General features: G+C 34.5%; 1 protein-coding gene across 2 annotated transcripts in view; it reads right to left on the reverse strand.

Annotated features, from left to right (window-relative positions):
* The window catches only part of TRAPPC9 (trafficking protein particle complex subunit 9), a 1,041,075-nt gene that overhangs the window by 509,426 nt on the left and 512,954 nt on the right, over positions 1-18,695 (reverse strand). For both annotated transcript variants that reach the window (XM_074202721.1, XM_074202720.1), the window contains exon 19: positions 4,743-4,853. In XM_074202721.1, the coding sequence (XP_074058822.1) occupies positions 4,743-4,853 (111 nt within the window). The remainder of the gene's footprint in view (positions 1-4,742; positions 4,854-18,695) is intronic.

Genomic DNA, 18,695 nt, shown 5'->3' on the forward strand with positions numbered 1-18,695 from the left:
AATAACATATAGAAGAGGAGATCAATGAACTGGAGTACAAATAAAAAGGCTAGAAAAGGAACAAATTAAAATTTAATTTTAAACACCAAATTATACATTCTGAAAATCAAAGTAGAGATTAATAAATTTGAAAGTAAGAAACTATTGAATTAATAAATAAAACTAAGAGCTGGCTGTATGAAAATTAATTCAATAAAATAGATAAACCTTTGTTAATTTGATTTTTTTAATAAAGGAGAAAACTAAATTTTGAGTATCAAAAATTAAAATGGTAAATGAAGAAGAAATTGAAGCAATAATTCTGAACTATTTTTGCCAACTATTTGCCAATAAATCTGAAAATCTAAGTGAAATGGATGAATATTTTAAAAATATAAATTCCCTAGATTTACAAAAGAAGAAAAAATACTTAAATAACCCCATTTTAGAAAAAGAAATTGAACAAGTCGTCAATGAACTTTCTAAGAAAGAATCTCCAATGTCACATGAATCTAAAAGCAAATTCTATTAAATATTTAAAGAATAATTATTCCCAACACTATAAAAACTATTGGAAAAGTAGTTGAAGAAGTTCTACCAATAGCTTTGATTGCTCATATTTAAATCAGGAAGAGCCAAAACAGAGAAAGAAAATTTCCCTGATGAATTTTCTAATGAATTTTGATGGAAAATTTTAAAATAAAGCAAAGAGATTACAGTAATGTATCACTGAGATAATATACTATGAAAGGGTGAGATTTATACCAATAATGCAGGACTGGTTCAATATTAAAAAAATTATCAGAATAATTGAACATATTACTAACTAAACTAACAGAAATCATGATTATCTTACTAGATGCTGAAAAAAGGTTTTGACAAAATGCAATAACCATTCCTATAAAAACACTAGAGAATATTGGAATAAATAGAGTTTTTCCTTAAAATGATAATCAGTATCATATCTCTCTACAACCAGCAACAAGCATTATATGTAATGGGATAAGTTGGAAACATTCCCAGTAAGATCAGGGATAAAACAAGGAGACTATTTATCATCACTATTATTCAATATTGTCCTAGAAATGTTAGCTTTGGCAATAAGAGAAGAAAAGGGAATTTGAATAGGCAATGAGGGAACAAAACTCTCAATCACATGATATGATGATATATTTAGAGAATCCTAGACAATCAGTTAAAAACTACTTGAAACAATTAGCAGCTTTAGCAAAGTTGCAGGATATAAAAATTAACCCACATAAATATCAACAATTCTTTATATTATCAAAAAAGCTCAGTAGCCAAAGATAAAAAGAAAAATAACTGGCAGATAATATAACAAATTTGGCAGAGTACTTACCAAGACAAATCCAGGAACTATGTAAATATAATTTTGTGACACAAAGTCTTATCTAAACAACTGGAAAAATAACAATTGCTTATAGACAAGCTGAACAATTAAAATAAACATGATAATCCTTCCTAAATTACACTGGTAATGTAATGTAATACCAATGTAATATCAAACTACCAAAAAATTATTTTATAAAGCTAGAAAAAGTAAGAGCATAATTAATCTAGAAGTCCAAAAGGTCAAGAATACGAAAGGAATTAATTTTAAAAATGAAAAGGAAAGTGATGTAGTCATATTATAAAGCAGCAATCTTCAAAACTATTTTTACTGCCTGAAAAATAAAGGAATATGACAGAAAAGGAAAATGGTAAATGTTGGAGAAGATGTGGGGAAATTGTAACAATAATGTATTGGTGATAGAGTTGTGAATTGATCTAACATTCTGGAGAACAATTTGGAAGTATGACAAGTGCAATCAAATTGTGCAGAACTTTTGATTCACTAATACCATTACTAGGTCTGTATCCCAAAGAGATCATAAAAAAAAAGGGAAAAGGACCTACATGCATATGTAGCTCTTTAGCAGCTCTTTTTGCGGAAAAAAGAATTGGAAATTGAGGACTACAAATGTGGAATGGCTGAACAAATTGTGGTATGATGACGAATGATTATGGTAATTCTTGTCCTTCATTCTCGAAGAAGATGGCAACAGGGAGATGATGGCACAACAAGTAAATAAACTGGACTTGAGGTAGGGGGGGTTGGGATAAGTCACCAGCCTTACTTTTTCCTCCAGAGTCATCCAGGTCCAGTGGTCAGATATGAATCAGGACAATTGAAAATGGCCCTGAATGTGAGGCACTTGGAATTTAGTGACTTGCCCAAGGTCATACAATTAATAAGCGTCAAGTGTTTGAGGTTGGATTTGAACTCCTATTCTACTGACTTCTACATTCTACTTCGAGAATGAAGGAAAAGCATTACCTGGTATATTAATGTGCTGAAAGCCTAGCTGGTATATTAATGTGCTGAAAAATTATTGTTTTGTAAGAAATCATGAGCAGATAGATTTTGGAAAAACCTAGAAGGATATGCATAAACTGGTGTTGAGTGTTGTAAGCAGAACCAGGAGAACATTGTACACAGTAACAGCAATATCGTGTGATGAACAACAATAGATAGTCTTTTCAGCAATGATTTAAGACAATTCCAAAAGACTCATGATGAAAAATCTGAATGGAATATGAATACAAAATCAAAGCATATAATTTTCACTTTTTTGTTTTTTCATTCTTGTGATTTTTCCCTTTTATTCTGATTCTTCTTTCACAACATAACTAATTTGTAAATATGGTTAATAGGACTATACATATACAGTATATATCAGATAGCTTGCTTTCTGGGCAGGTGGGGAGAGGAAGAAAGGGAGAAAAATTTGAATTTCAAAATCTAACAAAAATTAATGTTGAAAACTCTTTACATGTAGTTCAAAAAACCCATACTATTAATAAGAAGAATCACCTTAAATTATTTTTCATGATTTATAACTCAAAATTTCAAGACTTGCTAAAACAAGTTAGAAAGCTCCAGAGACTCCACCAAAGCAAGATGAACTGATTTGAACCATCCTGTGGCACTAACATCAACAACAGCATTTTGACAGGTTGCAGAAATGATCATTTGAGAGAGCCAGAATTTCTATATCACATAAGAGTCTGGCAGGGAGCACTGTGGGCGTGTATAAAGTTGAGGCTATACTAAAATAGGAGAGTCTCATGTCAATGAAAGATACATGTACAGTGGGATCTGAATTTTTCCCTCAGATTGTTAGCATTGTTTCATTCCTTCATTTTTTGCTGAAATATCTCAAAATGCTCCAACTGTTTGTTGAACCTAATTAATGTCAGATGTGAAAACATATTCAATTATATGAAGCACCAGTTTATTTCTACCCTTATCCTGATCTACTCAGATGTTCAGAGGCCACATATAAAGCCTCCCAGACACTTGCCAGAATATCCAGGCCAGGGACTCTGGGTATACCAGCTTACTTGCTCCAACTGCAAGTCCTGAGATATGGTGATAATGGATTTAACCATGGATCTGCTTTTCATCTCAAGGATAAGATGTGATACTGGTGAAGTTAAAAAACTTAATTCCATACCTTTATTGAATCTTCCTCCTCCTCCTTCCCTGAAACTACCTATTATTGAAATAAAATATTTGGCTCCATGGTCTTTCTTGTCATATCACCTCTGATTTCTCACTTATAAATGCTGTTCATGGTGTTCTCCATGGCATATTAGATCAAGGCTAGCAGGCAGATGGAAGACTTAAAGATAAGCCTTAAACATTGTATCTCATGCTTTCTACCATCAAGACTACTGGCTCACTTAAGTGTATAATAAGGAACAACACTATAATGGGATTGATTTATCTAGTCAAATGGTGTCTTTTTTATGTGTAATCAATTATTTTTTCCTGTCTTATCTTCTGTACCACTATTCCTAAGGTCAATGATTATTTGAGTGACTCAAAACATTCCAATATATATTCTGTGAGAAAACAATCAATCTAAAAATAGAAGGGAGAAGGCAACTATCATCATACCCACAAGGAAACAGGCTTAAAGAATGTCTTCATGACCTATAGATCAGCAAATCTTTTTGGCAAATTCTTTCCATTAAAATAACTGGTGAGGCCATAGCCCACCAAAAAAGACCTGCTATCCTGTCTATGCAACCATTTTGTATTTTATCCATCTTTGTATCAAAATCACCTTGATCCTCAACAATAATCAAATTATCCTCCCTGGCAACACAAGGAAGAGGAAAAACAGTCTAGGAAATCCTAGATATATGCAGAAAACGTAGCTGCTTCCAATGTCAGGATGATTGTCAGACCTCAAATTGAAAAGCTGTGTGAGAGCAGACTGTGATATTACTGTCATCTGCACTTTCCCCATGTAATGCTTTCATTTAGAAACTGAAATGATTTTTCATATTTATGAATCAATTCCATAAACCTGAATGGGTACTCTAGATGCTTTTAATTTAACAAAGTTTTTTTTTTAATTAATTCTCCCTACATATTTTGGTGAAAATGGCAGGTGTCAATTGCTATTGGTGATTTCTATCCAGATTTGAGGAAGTCATTGGCATGGAGGCTGAGCAGCTGCATCAACAAGGTAAAGCTGCTTAGGATACAAAAGTGCCCAGGTGCTCATTACGCTATCACTTGAGGAAACAAACTTCTTTTCCTAGCACAGGTTTCTGGAGAAACTCTTCTAGCTCCTAATGATCTGGATGGATAACCCCTTCAGTATCCCATCAAATTAAACCCTTGAAACTTTTGCATTGTTTAGATAATAAAAAAAGCATTAAGTTCATTAATGTGTAGAAGCACTTACCTTTGACATTCCCCAGCATGTAGAATAAGCTCTTCATTGTTCTTAGCACTGATGGTTAGCTCATGCTCTGTGGAGTTGAACACATCCAGAAGCAGATGGCATTGACGGGTACTGGGTGGAAAAGATACAGACACTTTAAAAAAAATCATATTTTCCTTTCACTCTCAAAGAAGAAACTGAAAAATTCTTAACTTTTCAAGCTACACTGCCCTTCCCTTGTCCTCTCATGGTTGCCTGCCTCCTCTTCCCCCAAGAAGACTTGCTTCTATTCATGGACATTTGCAGACCAGAAATTTAATTTTTTTAAATGTTGGATATGAAGTGAACTCTGCCAAGAATGCTAAACTGTTAAATCAAATCACAAAATCACATACTTGGAAAGGGCCTAAATGAGAACTACTCCAAAAGTCAAGAATCATTTGCACCTACTAAGTTCCAGGCAATGTGCTGAATGTTAAAGGAGGGAGGGAGGGAGGGAGGGAGGGAGGAAGGAAGGAAGGAAGGAAGGAAGGAAGGAAGGAAGGAAGGAAGGAAGGAAGGAAGGGAGGGAAGAAGTGAGGGAGGGGTAGTGAGGAAGGGGAGGGAGGGGTAGTGAGGAAGGAAGGAAAGGAGGAAGGGGGGGAGGAAGGAAGGGGGGGGAGGGAGGAAGGAAAGGAGGAAGGGAGGGAGGGAGGAAAGGGGGGAGGGAGGAAGAAAGCAGGGAGGGAGAGAGTGAAGGAAGCAGGGAGGGAGAGAGGGAAGGAAGCAGGGAGGGAGAGAGGGAAGGAAGCAGGGAGGGAGAGAGGGAAGGAAGCAGGGAGGGAGAGAGGGAAGGAAGCAGGGAGGGAGAGAGGGAAGGAAAGGGAGGAAGGAAGGGAGGGAAGGAGGAAGGGAGGAGGGAAGGAAGCTCAAAAAATTTACAATCTATTGAGGGGATAAATAAACAAAAGACTACTGAGGAAAAGGAAAGGTATCCAAACAAGAGCATGGCAGTTAGGCTAGACTACCTATATAAACAAGAGTTCACTATTACAATATTCCAAACAACCAATCATCGAAGTTCAATTTAAAATACTTCCAGTGACTAAAAAAGCACCATCTCTCATGAAGTAGTTCTAATTGTTAGAGGCACTTATTTTTGTTATCTAGTCAAAATAGATTTCTATAGAAATAATACCCACTGTTTCTAATAACTTTTCCACATGATAAACCCCAAAGTACTTAAGAAATATATCAAATTTCTCTTCAATATTTTCTTTTCTAGACTCAGCCTCTTAAGTTCCATTAGCTGATCCTTTAAGCATAGGCTTATTGACCACTGCTAGTGAGGCTGAGAAGAATTCATTCATAGCTAAGAGCTGGACTAGATTATCTTTGAGGCTCTCATTTGATGATTCTATAAATGGCATTCTCCAGGCTTCTAATAATCTTGGTCACTCTCAGACAAAATCTAGCCTAAAATATATAAATAGAACTAAGAATACCAATGCTCAAGAGAGTTAAGTGAAAAAAAGGATCTGTGAATAGATAAACATCCTGAGTGGTGATGTAGAAGAGACAATACACCCTGTCATTTTAGCAAAATGCAGCTGCCAAAAATTGGAAATAGAAGTTGAAGCCATTCTCAGATTGCCACATTTAATAAGTCAAGGTGAGAAGTCAACTGTTCTGCACATAGGAAAAAGTATTCCACTTCCACTCTGAACAGCTTTCTAGGAGGCAGCATGACTGTAAAAAATGCAAGACTTTAAGTCAGAAGATTTCGGTTCAGTTCCTCACTTTCTCCTACTTAGGAGGCACAGAACTTTTGGCAAAGCACTTTACTTCTATGCAGTGTAGTCAATTAATCAGGAAATTAGAATTTATTAAGCACCTGCTGTTTACCAAGCATTGTGCTAAGACCTGGAGATGTTAGGCAAAACATAATTCCCTCCTCCAAAGTTCATGTTTTAATAGGAGGGAAATTTCCAAACAAGTATGACATGGATAGAAGAAAGGATGAACTGAAATCATCTCAGATGAAAGAGATTAATATCAAAGAGAATCAAGAAAGGGAGCCTTGCAGAAGGTGGGAGTGTCGCTGAGAAGTTGAGGAACAGCAAGAGATCAGCATCACTGTAACAGATGGAAGAAGACCAGAAATTCACAAAGATAACTAGGTTATTAAGGACCTCAAAAGCCAAATAGAGAAGTTTATTTTTCATTGATACTGGAAGAAATAAGGATCCACAGACCTGCACATTAAGAAAAACAATTTAACAGCTGAATGTCTGACAGACAAGAGTAGGAAGAGACTAGAGGCAGGAAGATTAACTAGCAAATAGTTCAGGATAAAAGAGATAAAGGCCTGAACCTAGGTGGTAGCAGTGTCTGAGGAGAGAAAGAGGTTTATATAAGAAATGTTATTGAGATAGAAAGAACAGAACATGATGAATGAATATGTTGCTGAGGGTGAGAACTTGGGTGATTCATAAGTTGAAGAAACCCTTAACAATAAGAGAGAAGTTGGGAAAGGGGGGAAAGTGTGGAGTAGGGAAGAAAGTTAATTCAATTTTGGAAATACTGAGGTATAGGTAACTGGAAATGCACAACAAGAGGTTGATAGAAATATCATGGTTGTACAGAAATTATAAATAAAACTGTGGGAGCTAATGAGATCACTAAGAAAAGCATCTTGATGAGGAGAGGAGAAGAAAACAGTTCCCAGGATAAAGCCTTGAGGAAACCCAGTTAGCAGAGTCTATTATGACCTAAGTGGGCCAAGAGGTACAATGGATAGAGCACTGGGCTTAGAATCACAAAGACTCATCTTCATGAATTCAAATCTAGCCTAAGACATTTACCAGCTATGTAAAGCTGGGCAAGTCACTTAACCTTTTTTGTCTCAGTTTCCTTTTTTGTAAAAATGAGCTGGAGAAGGTCATGGTAAACCATTCCAGAATTTTTGTCAAGAAAAGAAAACAACTAAAATGTGTTTAAGAATTGTGCTAAGCATTGGGGAAAGAGAAAAAAGTAAAAGACCATCTCTGCCCTTGAGGAACTCAAAATCTAATGGGGAGAAAACATGCAAACAACTATGTGTGAATAAGCCAAATACATTCAGGATAAAGTGGAGATAATCAGCAGAGGAAAGGCACTAAAATTAAGAGAATCAGGAAAGATTTCATGTAGAAGATAGGAGAGGAGGTAGGGATGAAGAGAGAGTGTTTCAGGCATGAGAAAATACCCAAGACCAAAAGATGAAATATCATGTTCAAGGAATAGCAAGGAGGTCAGTATTTTCAGACCACAGAATATGTCAAGAGGTGTGAACACAAAGGTATCAGGTTATTAAGAGCTTTAAATCAAAAAGATTCTGATGGTGGAAATGATAGGGAACCAATGAAGTGTATTGATTGGGGTAATGACACAGTGAGATCTGTGCTTTGGAAAGAGTAACTGAGCAGCTAACACTGCAGAGGGGAGAGACTTGTGCTGGCAGAAGAGGTCAATCAAGGGAGAGGAAAATTAGACTTGTTAATGAGTTTGGGTGAGGTTGGATTAAGGGAGATGGGATTGAGAAAGCTGTCAATAGGAGTTGGAAAACAGAGTTTGGACAATGACAAATGGGAGGTCTGAATCACTGGGATGAGTTAAGTATAATAGGGTGGAAAGACATTAAACATTAAGGAATGAGTTCAAGTCTGTTAACACTGTTCACAAAAAAATTGTCCCGGGGTAGAATATTCCCAGAATGGCAGAGCTGTGTGGGGATAGAAGATAATGGGGAGATAGAGATGGAAAGAGAGGGAGCCTAAAAGATAGTCCAATGATGCAGGCATGCAAATCCTATGATGCTGGAGAGGGGCAGTAGTTTGTTTCTACAAAAAAAATAGTTTAAACAAGTTACTATCCACCAATAACATTCTATAGTCTATTTTGAAATGCCTTCCAGATCTATTATGCTGTGATTTGGAAATGTGACTCATTCATAGTATTTAATGAAACCACCACTATGTATGATCTTGGAAATCATTTAAATGAATCAGGTCATTTAACCATGCAGACTGGATGTTCTTTGAGAATCCACCCAGCAGTGAAAATCAATGATTCTGTGATTTATTGTCTGTTAAGTACACTATGCCACACCTGAAGTCCTGAGGCTTAGTCCCTTTTTCTATAAACTGAAGGATTGTACTAGATGGCCTCTGAGGTTTTTCCCAACTGCAGCTCTATGATACTATGCTTCTATGACTCAATAATCTTATTATTTTTGCTCTTAAGCCTTACATGTTAGGTTGGACATGGATAAATTAGAGCACTTATCAACAATGAGGACAACTAAAATAGTAAAAAAACTAGAAACAATAACTATGCAAGATTTGGTAATAGTAACTGAAGGCACTGAACCTGAAGAAAAGTCTTAAAGCATATTTTTGTCTTTGTTGGGCTTCTATTGGGGAGGAGAGATGATTGCTATCTTTAAGTACCTTAAGGACTGTTAAGTGATATGGAAGAGTGATTGGATTTATTCTATTTGACTGCAAAGCCAGAACTAAAAACAATAAAAAAAAAACTTCAGAGAAAGGCAGATATCAGCTAATATCATGAATAACTTTCTGACAAAGTTGTCCAAAATGGTCTCAAGGTACAGAGTTCCCTATTACTAAATTGTTTAAAAAGCTGAGATCAAGGATTCAAAGAGTTATGATATAGAAGAGTTAAACTTCATTTTTGATAAAAAATAGAAGAAATAATAAATGACAATAAAAGAAAGAAGGATTTTAGGTTCTATAGTACATAAGGAAAAACTCCCTAACAATTAAAGCTATCCAAAAGAAAACAGACTACTTCAGGACCCTCATTACTGGTTTTAAGATGAGATTAGATGACTAATAATAAAGAAAGTCCTGTTCCTCAAGAAGTTTTGTTACACACAGGATAGTTCCTTTTTTAAAAATATTTTATTTATTTGTTTTTCCAAATACATGCAATGGTAGTTTTTAACCAATATATTTTGCAAGGTTTTGAGTTTTACAGTTTTCTCCCTCTCTCCTTTCCCTTCCCCCCGCAACAGAAAGCAATCTGATATGTGAAATATGCTGTGAAAGAAGAATCAGATCCAAACAGAAGAAAGAAAACATTAGAAAGGGAAAAAATAACATAATTTATAAGACAACTTTTAATAACTGAAGAATAATAAGCTTTGGTTTTCATTTAAACTCTATAATTTCTTCTCTGGATATGAATGGTATTTTCCATCACAAGTCTTTTAAATTTGTCTTTGACTATTGCACTACTGAAATGAACAAGTCAGCCATGGTTGATCATCACTCCATGTTGTTATTAGTGTGAACAATGATCTTCTAATTTTACTCATTTCACTCAGCATCAATTCATGTAAGTCTTTCCAGGCTTTTCTGAAATCCCATCCCTCATGAATTCTAATAGAAGAGTGTTCCATTACATATATATACCATAATTTGTTCAGCCATTCCTCAACTGATATGTATCCTCTCAATTTCCAATTCTTTGCCACTACAAAAAGAGCTGCCAAGAATGTTTTTGTAGATGTGGGATTTTTACTCTTTTCCATGATCTCTTCAAGATACAGTCGCAGTAGTGGTATTGCTGGATCAAAGGGCAAGTATATTTTTATTGCCTTTTAGGCCTAATTCCAAATTGCTCTCCAGAAAGACGGGATCAGTTCACAACTCCATCAACAATGCATTAGTTCTCAGTTTTCCCATATCCTCTCCAATATTGATTATTTTCCTTTCTGGTCATATTGGCAATTCTGAGAGGTGTGAGGTGGTACCTCAGCTATGTTTCATTTTGCATTTCTCTAATCAATAATGATTTAGAGTAATTTTTCATATGACTATAGACAGCTTTGATTTCTTCACCTGAGAATTGCCTTTCCATATCCTCTGAGCATTTATTGATAATGAAGGACAAGAACCAACCAATTATCTAACTAAAAAAGTTACATACTTTTATGTGAAAGATTAGTTAACAAAATCTGATGATTAAGATAAATATCAAAAGGTCAGGAAAAGCAATAGGTATTACAGAAGTCAAAGAAGGAAGAGATCATTGTAGAGCAGTATAATCTTATAAGGCATGATAATGAAAGTACTATTTAAAATCTGAACAGGCCCCCCCAAAATTTTAACACTAGAAGGGACACCTCAAATGTCATCCAGTTCAGCCTCAACCTGAAGCAGGAGCATTTACCAGAGCAAGTAGTCATTAAGTCTCTCTGAAAACTTCTACTTTTAAAAGTAGCCCAAACCCTTTTCTGAAAGAGTTGTACTGGGAAGCTTGCCTTTATATAGAACTAAAGTTTGATTCTTTTGTCATTTTTGCCATTGTTTTCTACTCATTGGCATGAAGCAAATAAATTTAATTCCTCTTTTCTATAATAATCATTCAGAGATTTGGAATGGATGATTGGTTACAAAGCAGACAGGAAAAAAATTTAAAACAACAAAAAAAGGTCATTAAGTTAATATGTATCAGAATTAGAATCTGAATCCAGAGTTCCTGACCTACAGTCTAATACTCTATTCTCTTTCCCTTTTTCTGTAATACTCCATTTCCTTTACTTCCATACCATGACAAATGATTTATTAAGAAGAGGTTCTTATCCAAGACTGAGGAGTATGCAGTTGAGGCTACATTGTGAAGACAGCACATCATTAACACAACACAAGGTGTTCCTGGAAAATCCATTTTACAATCTATTACAAATATGAGCTCTTTTCCAGGGAAGCAGGTGACTACCTTATAGTGCTGATTGCATGTCCTTAAAATACTCCCTTTTCCTATAGCTGTTTATTTGAGTTTAACTCTAGAAAGGGGTTGGGGGAAGGGGGCTACTCTAATGGAGTTACAGTGAATGTGAGACAGTCATTCATTCTGACAGCTATCAATGCCCAGCCTACTCAGTCAGCTCAAGGCAAGTGGAGCCTTGAAGAATGAAGATCTATTACACCCTTGTCATAACTTCATGAAATCTTTAATCACAGCAAAATCTTTCATCAGTAAAATGAACTTGTAAAACATTTATCAGGGGAAGGGAATCCAAGCCAAACTAAGGGAAATGAAAGAGCAAAGAACTACTTATGGAGCAGAAATATGTGTTATAAATTTTATAAATGTGTTTGCATGACCATAAGAATATGTATATATGAACCTGCATCATATTAACATATATCATGTATGTGTACATAAACACAAAACACACATATGTGCGTGCATTTTGTTCCATGGATAGCTATGTGTGAATATGTGCACACAGAATTGCCCTAACCATGACTACAGCAATTTATGAAGAACATATGCTAAGACATAGGAGAAATGTAATCTGCGTTGATGAGAAGATCTGAACTAATAAAAAAACAGAGAATGGAGGAATACATTTAAATAACTATCTATATACATATGTGCATATATGTGTATGTGTCTGTATCTGTGTGTATAATACATACACACATAGATTGCTTGCCCTTACAGCTGTATCTTTTCTTTTCCTGCTCCTTTTATATTTTAAGGGCTACCTCTGAAAGTTTTCTAAAGTTATCTAAAGAGTGGCATTTCCATTTCACTGTAACTCCTTGCTTCCTAATAAATGTTCAAATATTAGCCTCCCATAACTGCCAAAGTCCTGGTATTTTAAAAATAAAAATCATAGAATCACAAAATTCCAAGTCAAAAGAAGTCTCAGAGGTCATTCTGTTCAAGCCAAACCTGACCAAAAAATTGTCTCTACAAAAGTCAGAAATTTACAAAAATACAGAGACAACAATTGGATCATTCATAGGAGATATAAATATATTTGTGGCCCTAGCACAGAATCTATTGTTGTGAATTAAGCAATAAAAAGGAATACATACTTATCAACAAACTAATGCCAACAAATTATACAATATTAAAACAACGGAAGTACCAGGAATCTATAGTTTGGAACTATGAGAAAAATATCCTTAAAATAACTTTACCCTGAATCTGCTCCACCTAGTTGTCACCTACTGCCATCCTACCTTTTAATCCTTTTCTCATATGAGACTGCTCACTATACTCAAAACATGTCTATTCTCTCTTCCTGTTTGCTCCTGCTTTCTCTATGCCCGGAATGGTTGTCCTTCCTTTCTTGGTTGCAGAATTTCTACTGATTACTTGAAGCAAAGTTCAAATGTCAGTTGGCTCTATACCATCTTTCTCTAGGAGTCCTACATATAATGCAATAAGTTTATAAACTGTTAGAATTTCTCAAATGAATCCTTCCACAAAGACTTGGCATTACCAAAAAAATGTTATCATACACCTATATCTAGAACACTATGTATGGACTTGTAGGGATTATAATGATGCAATCACTGTCATGACTAACTTCAAAGATCTCATAATCCAAAAATATGAATCAGAATGACTGGAGATGGCCCTGGATCCAAGGCAATCAGGGTTAAGTGATTTGCCTAAGGTCACACAGGTCTGGGTCAAGTGTCTGAGATTGGATTTGAACTCAGGTCCTCCTGACTCCAAAGCCAGTGCTCTATCCATTGCATCACCAAGTTAGTCTCTGTGGCACAATTAGTGCAATTCAACTGTTAACCAAAAGGTTGGTGGCTTGATCCCACCCACATTTCCCAACATCAATCTTGGAGAATTGCGAATTTCAAATCTAAGAATTCTTTGCTATCTCATCCTAGTGTTGGCACAATTTATCAACTTGACTGGTTTGCTTAGATGAACCCTTTTGTTGCATAATATAAGGACAATAGTCTCCATAGTAGCTAATAATAGAATCATTGCTATTACTTGGTCTGTTCTAGAAAAGATCATCAGAACCAAACCAAAAGACACTTAAAAAAAAGTCTCATCAGAATATCCTTCTCCTTTTTTATCAGTTCCTTTGTTGGTATTGATTATTTCTTGATTATTTCATGCTGTTGGTAACTACTGACTCAGTGTATTCTGCTACCTCATTGTAATTTTTGATTATTCCCCTATCTCTTTCCTCTCACATTCAGTTCCTGTCGATACCATTTCCACAGCATTATTTTCACTTGCCTCTTCTACTTCCAAGTCTTCTTTACTCTACTTAAGAAAAGTCTCCAAATGCATCTTCTCTTTTCTCCTATTCTCTCTCTTCCAATTTATCTTTCATGCTGCTGATAGAATACTTTTGTACATAGCTATATTTTGATGTAATTCCTCTGCTCATTTTGTTTAATGAGTTCCTATTTCATCAAGTAAATTTCAAATTCGTTTATATGGCATTCAAGATTCTACACAACCTGTTTCTACCCTTCTTTTAACCCTTTCTTATACTAGACAGTAATCTGAACTGAAAACATAGCCTGTTCTCTTGGATGCAGGATATCTACTTATTAATTGAAGCAAAACTCAAATGCCATCTCTATGAAGTTTTCCCCAATTTTCCTCAGGCTTCATCCAGAACAATTTATTCTTTCCCAAGGCAATGGATTTATTCAGATTACTTCAATTTAATTATAGCATATTTTAATTATCAATGTTTGTGACTTATCTCTCTAATAAATGATAAGTTCTATGACCAAACCTGCTTTTTTCAATGTGATTAATGATCTTAAATTATTTCTCATTCCTCAAAACTTTGATAATTTAACCCATTAATTTCTCATTCACCATAAGCTCCTTGAGGAAAGACACCCTATCTTATAAAGTTTTCTATCTCCCTCAGTATCCTTCTACATCAGAGGCAGGGATCTGCTGGCACACAGGTTGCATTGGTCTGGCAGTCAGGGTTTGGTTCAATAAGTCTATGAGTTTTTTAGGGATGAGTTAATTAAATGTTTGCTAAAATTTAGTCCTTGAATAAAGTTATAAATATCCAAATGACCCTTGGTAGAAAAAAGGTTTGTTATTCCTATTCTACATAATAGAGAACAATGAATGGTTGATAACTGGAAGAAAGACAGGTGGAGTAGAAATGGTACTGAAGTTGGCGTAAGGAAGACGAGGTAAAATCATGCCTCTATGACTATAATTAAAACACGAATACACTCTTAGACCCAGTTTCTTAAACTGTAAAGAGAGAATAAAAATATTATCTAATTTGAAGGGATGCTGTGGGAATTAAGAAGATAATATATGGAAAGTATTGTGCAAATCCCAAATTATTACATAAATTTTAGCTGTTATTATCAGAGTTTGATATTCCAGAAATAATAATAATGAAAATAATTATTGTTAAAAAATAGCAATAACTGCATTTATGTGGCATTTTCAGTTTGCTTTGGATACAGTGTTTCAATAAGTGTAATTTACGTCTGGCTCTTAAGGTAAAAATGGCATTTATTATTGTTTATTTTCTGGTATATTCTAAGCTGTAGAATTTATATAACTTCTATTTGCAGTTTTTCATAGAGAAGTGAGTTTCCTCACTATTCACTCTTTGTGATGGTCTTTTGTGTAAATAACTCATGGTAGGGCTCACCTTTGAGGGTAAAAGTGAAAGCAGCTTTCCTTCCATAGACATTTGAGGGAGTTGGTAAAAATAATTGTAATCTAAAATCCCTCTTTGAAACTGCAGAAAACAATGTGAAACCTTTCAGTACTCCTGAAATTTTTCTCCCAAGTCAGAAGGCTAATGAAATGGTTGGCTCCACTTTTCTCTCTAGTTCTGAGCCTAGCCTCAGATACTTTCTACCAGAACATCTGCTGGCTGTAATCTATACATTTAGAAAAGATGTGTGGATAGATCAATTGTATTAGAGTCAAATAAGTCTGAACATTTACTTGAAAAACATGATATACAAAATAACTATTAAATCATTTACATTTAAATATGATATTCATATGTATATCTGTATATATACAGAACTCATTAAAAGAGGATGAGACACTAAGGAGTAGAGGTTTACTTCTAGTACAAATCTACTGGCCTTTTCCCAAACCTATTGTGCAAGATATCTTTTAGGATATGCTTCCAGAAAGGACCATTTCTCAATAATTGGATTAATAGTTGTTGAGGTGTATTTTTTTGCAACCCATCATATAATCAGAGAATTAAATTCAAACAGTCTTCATTTAAAAGATTAAAAATAAAAACAAACATAACACAAAAAATCAACTTCATTTGTAATAGTTCTTTTTTGTGTAATGAATAGAATAATATTCACCTTTGCAACAGCTCTTTAATTATTCTGTTTTCACTGTTTGAATGGGTAAGAAGATTTCAGCATGTGTCCATGGGATTATGCTTGTTAAATAAATCTGTTCATAAATCCATGTCCAACATTCTCTGGGCAAATAATGAAACCATTTTTCTGGATATAGTACATAGACATCACTTACCAAGGCCAAAGAAGATGTACTATTTTAGTTTAAAATGCATAACAAAGATGTTTAAAAGAATAAAATTTAGAATTTTCTGATTCATGAATGTGAATGTGCCTAGAATTTTATAACTGAGGAATGTAAAAAGAATATAAAACACCTCAGAGAAAAAAGTGATCAATTCAAACATTTATATTGAGCTTTTACTATGAAGAAAGTACTATATTAAGCATAGGACATATAAAGATGCTAAATGACACTAACTGTACTCAAAATGCTTTGAGAAGAGGCAGATGACACATACAAAGATGATAAATGGCAGGGAATAACAGAGACAAAAACAAAGACAACATAAATCCTTTGGGAAAATGTTTCCGATGAGAAAATAACAATTAACAGTTAACAAATTCAGCAAAGTAGCAAGATATAAAATAAACCACATAAATCATCAACATTTCTACATATGAACAACAAAGCCCAAGAGCAAGAGGTAGAAAGAGAAATTCCATTTAAAATATCTGTAGACAACATTAAATACTTGGGAATCTACCTCCCAAGACAAACTCAGAAACTGTATGAACACAATTATAATAAAGCACTCCTCACCCAAATAAAGTCAGATCTAAATAACTGCAAAAATGTCAAATGCTCAAGGTAGGTCGAGAAAATATAATAAAAATGATAATTCTACCCAAATTAAATTACTTATTCAGTGTCATATCAAACTACCAAATGACTACATTATCAAGCTAGAAAAAACAGTAGCAAAATTCATCTGGAACAACAAAAGGACAAGAATAGCAAGGGAACTGATGAAAAAATATGTAAAGGAAGGTGGCCTAGCTCTACCAGACCTAAAACTATATTAAAAAGCAGCAGTCAGCAAAACTGCCTGGTACTGGTTAAGAAATAGAGTAATGGATTAGTAGATTTGGATAGGTTCAAAAGAAATTGCAGTAAATGCCTATGGCAATCTACTATCTGACAAACCCAAAGACATTGACTTCTGGGATAAGAACTCACTACCTGACAAAAATTATTGGGAAAACTGGAAAATAGTATGGCAAAAACTATGCATAGATTCACATCTCACATCCTATACCAAAATAAGGTCAAAATGGGTTACAGGAATTAGACATAAAGAGTGATACATTGATAAATTAATAGACCCCAAAATACTCTTATCTATCTGATCTATGGAAAAGGGATAAAGTTATGACCAAACAAGAATTAGAGTACATTATAAACCACAAAATGAAAGATTTTGGCTATATTAAATTAAAAAGCTTTTGTACTAATAAAATCAATGCTGCCAAAATTAGAAGGAAATCAGAAAGCTGGGAAACAATCTTCACAACCAGGAATTCTGATAAAGGTCTCATTTCTAAAATATATAAAGAACTGCATCAAATTTATAAGGTCACAAGTCATTCCCCAATTAATAAATAGTCAAATTATATGAAGGAAGTATATAAAGGAAGTATATAAAGGTATATAAAGTATATAAAGGAAGAAATTAAAGCTTTATATAATCATATGAAAAAATGCTCCAAATCACTATTGATTAGAGAAATGTAAATTAAAACAACAATGACGTATCATCTCGTACCTATTAGATTAGCCAAGATGAAAAAAAGGGAATATGATCGATGTTGGACAGGTTGCATTGCTGGTGGAGTTGTGAATGGATCCAACCATTCTAGAGAGGATGGAACTATGCCCAAAGAGTAACAAAACTGTTCATTTCCCTTGACCCAGCGATTCCAATTCTAGGTCTATAAACAGAAGAAATTATAAAAATGGGAAAAGTCCTACATGTTCCAAAATATTCATAGCAGCTCTTTTTATAGTGGCAAAGAATTGGAAATTGAGAGGACGCCCATCAATTGGGGAATGGCTAAACAAGTTATAAGACATGAATACTATGGAATATTCATGTTCTATAAGAAACCATAAAGGGTTGGACTCTAGAGAAACAAGGAAGGACTTATGGGATCTGATGCTGAACAAAGGGAGCAAACCAAGAGAACAATGTAAACATCAACAACAGCATTATGATAGGAACAATCTTGATGGAAGCAGCTCCTCTCAGCAGTCCCGAGACCTAGGACAACTATATTTGACTGAATATGGACTATATTATCCCCAACCAGAAGAAGAAAAACAAAACACACAGAAAAAAATAAACAACCCTTCCAAATCTGATGAACACTTTATAAAAATTATCTCTTATGTATCTCTTTCCCTTAATCTTAATTCATCATGTCCCAAATTGCTAATTTGTAAACATCTTTAACAAAATATGTACATAAAATGCTAACCTGACTATTCCCTGCTGAAGGAATGGAGGGTAGAGGGAAATTTTGTAACTTGAAAAATATGCATGTATAAATGGATGAAGATAAAAAAATAAATTTTTTAAAAAAAGAAAATAATTAAAGGCATCCTGAAGGGAATGGTACGTGAAATAAATATGGACAGAAAGAAGGCAGAAAATGAAGTCATCAAGACCGAAAAGAAAGAGGAATGCATTCCGGGTATGAATATCTACAAAAGCACAGTTACAGGTAATGACATCAAGTTCAGAGAAGAGCTAGTAGCTGCTTTAGATTGGGACTGATAATTCATGAAAAATAGCATGTTAAAATAGGATGAAAAGGTAGGTTATAA

The sequence above is a fragment of the Macrotis lagotis genome, chromosome X (assembly GCF_037893015.1).
Source record: "Macrotis lagotis isolate mMagLag1 chromosome X, bilby.v1.9.chrom.fasta, whole genome shotgun sequence".
Taxonomy (NCBI): domain Eukaryota; kingdom Metazoa; phylum Chordata; class Mammalia; order Peramelemorphia; family Peramelidae; genus Macrotis; species Macrotis lagotis.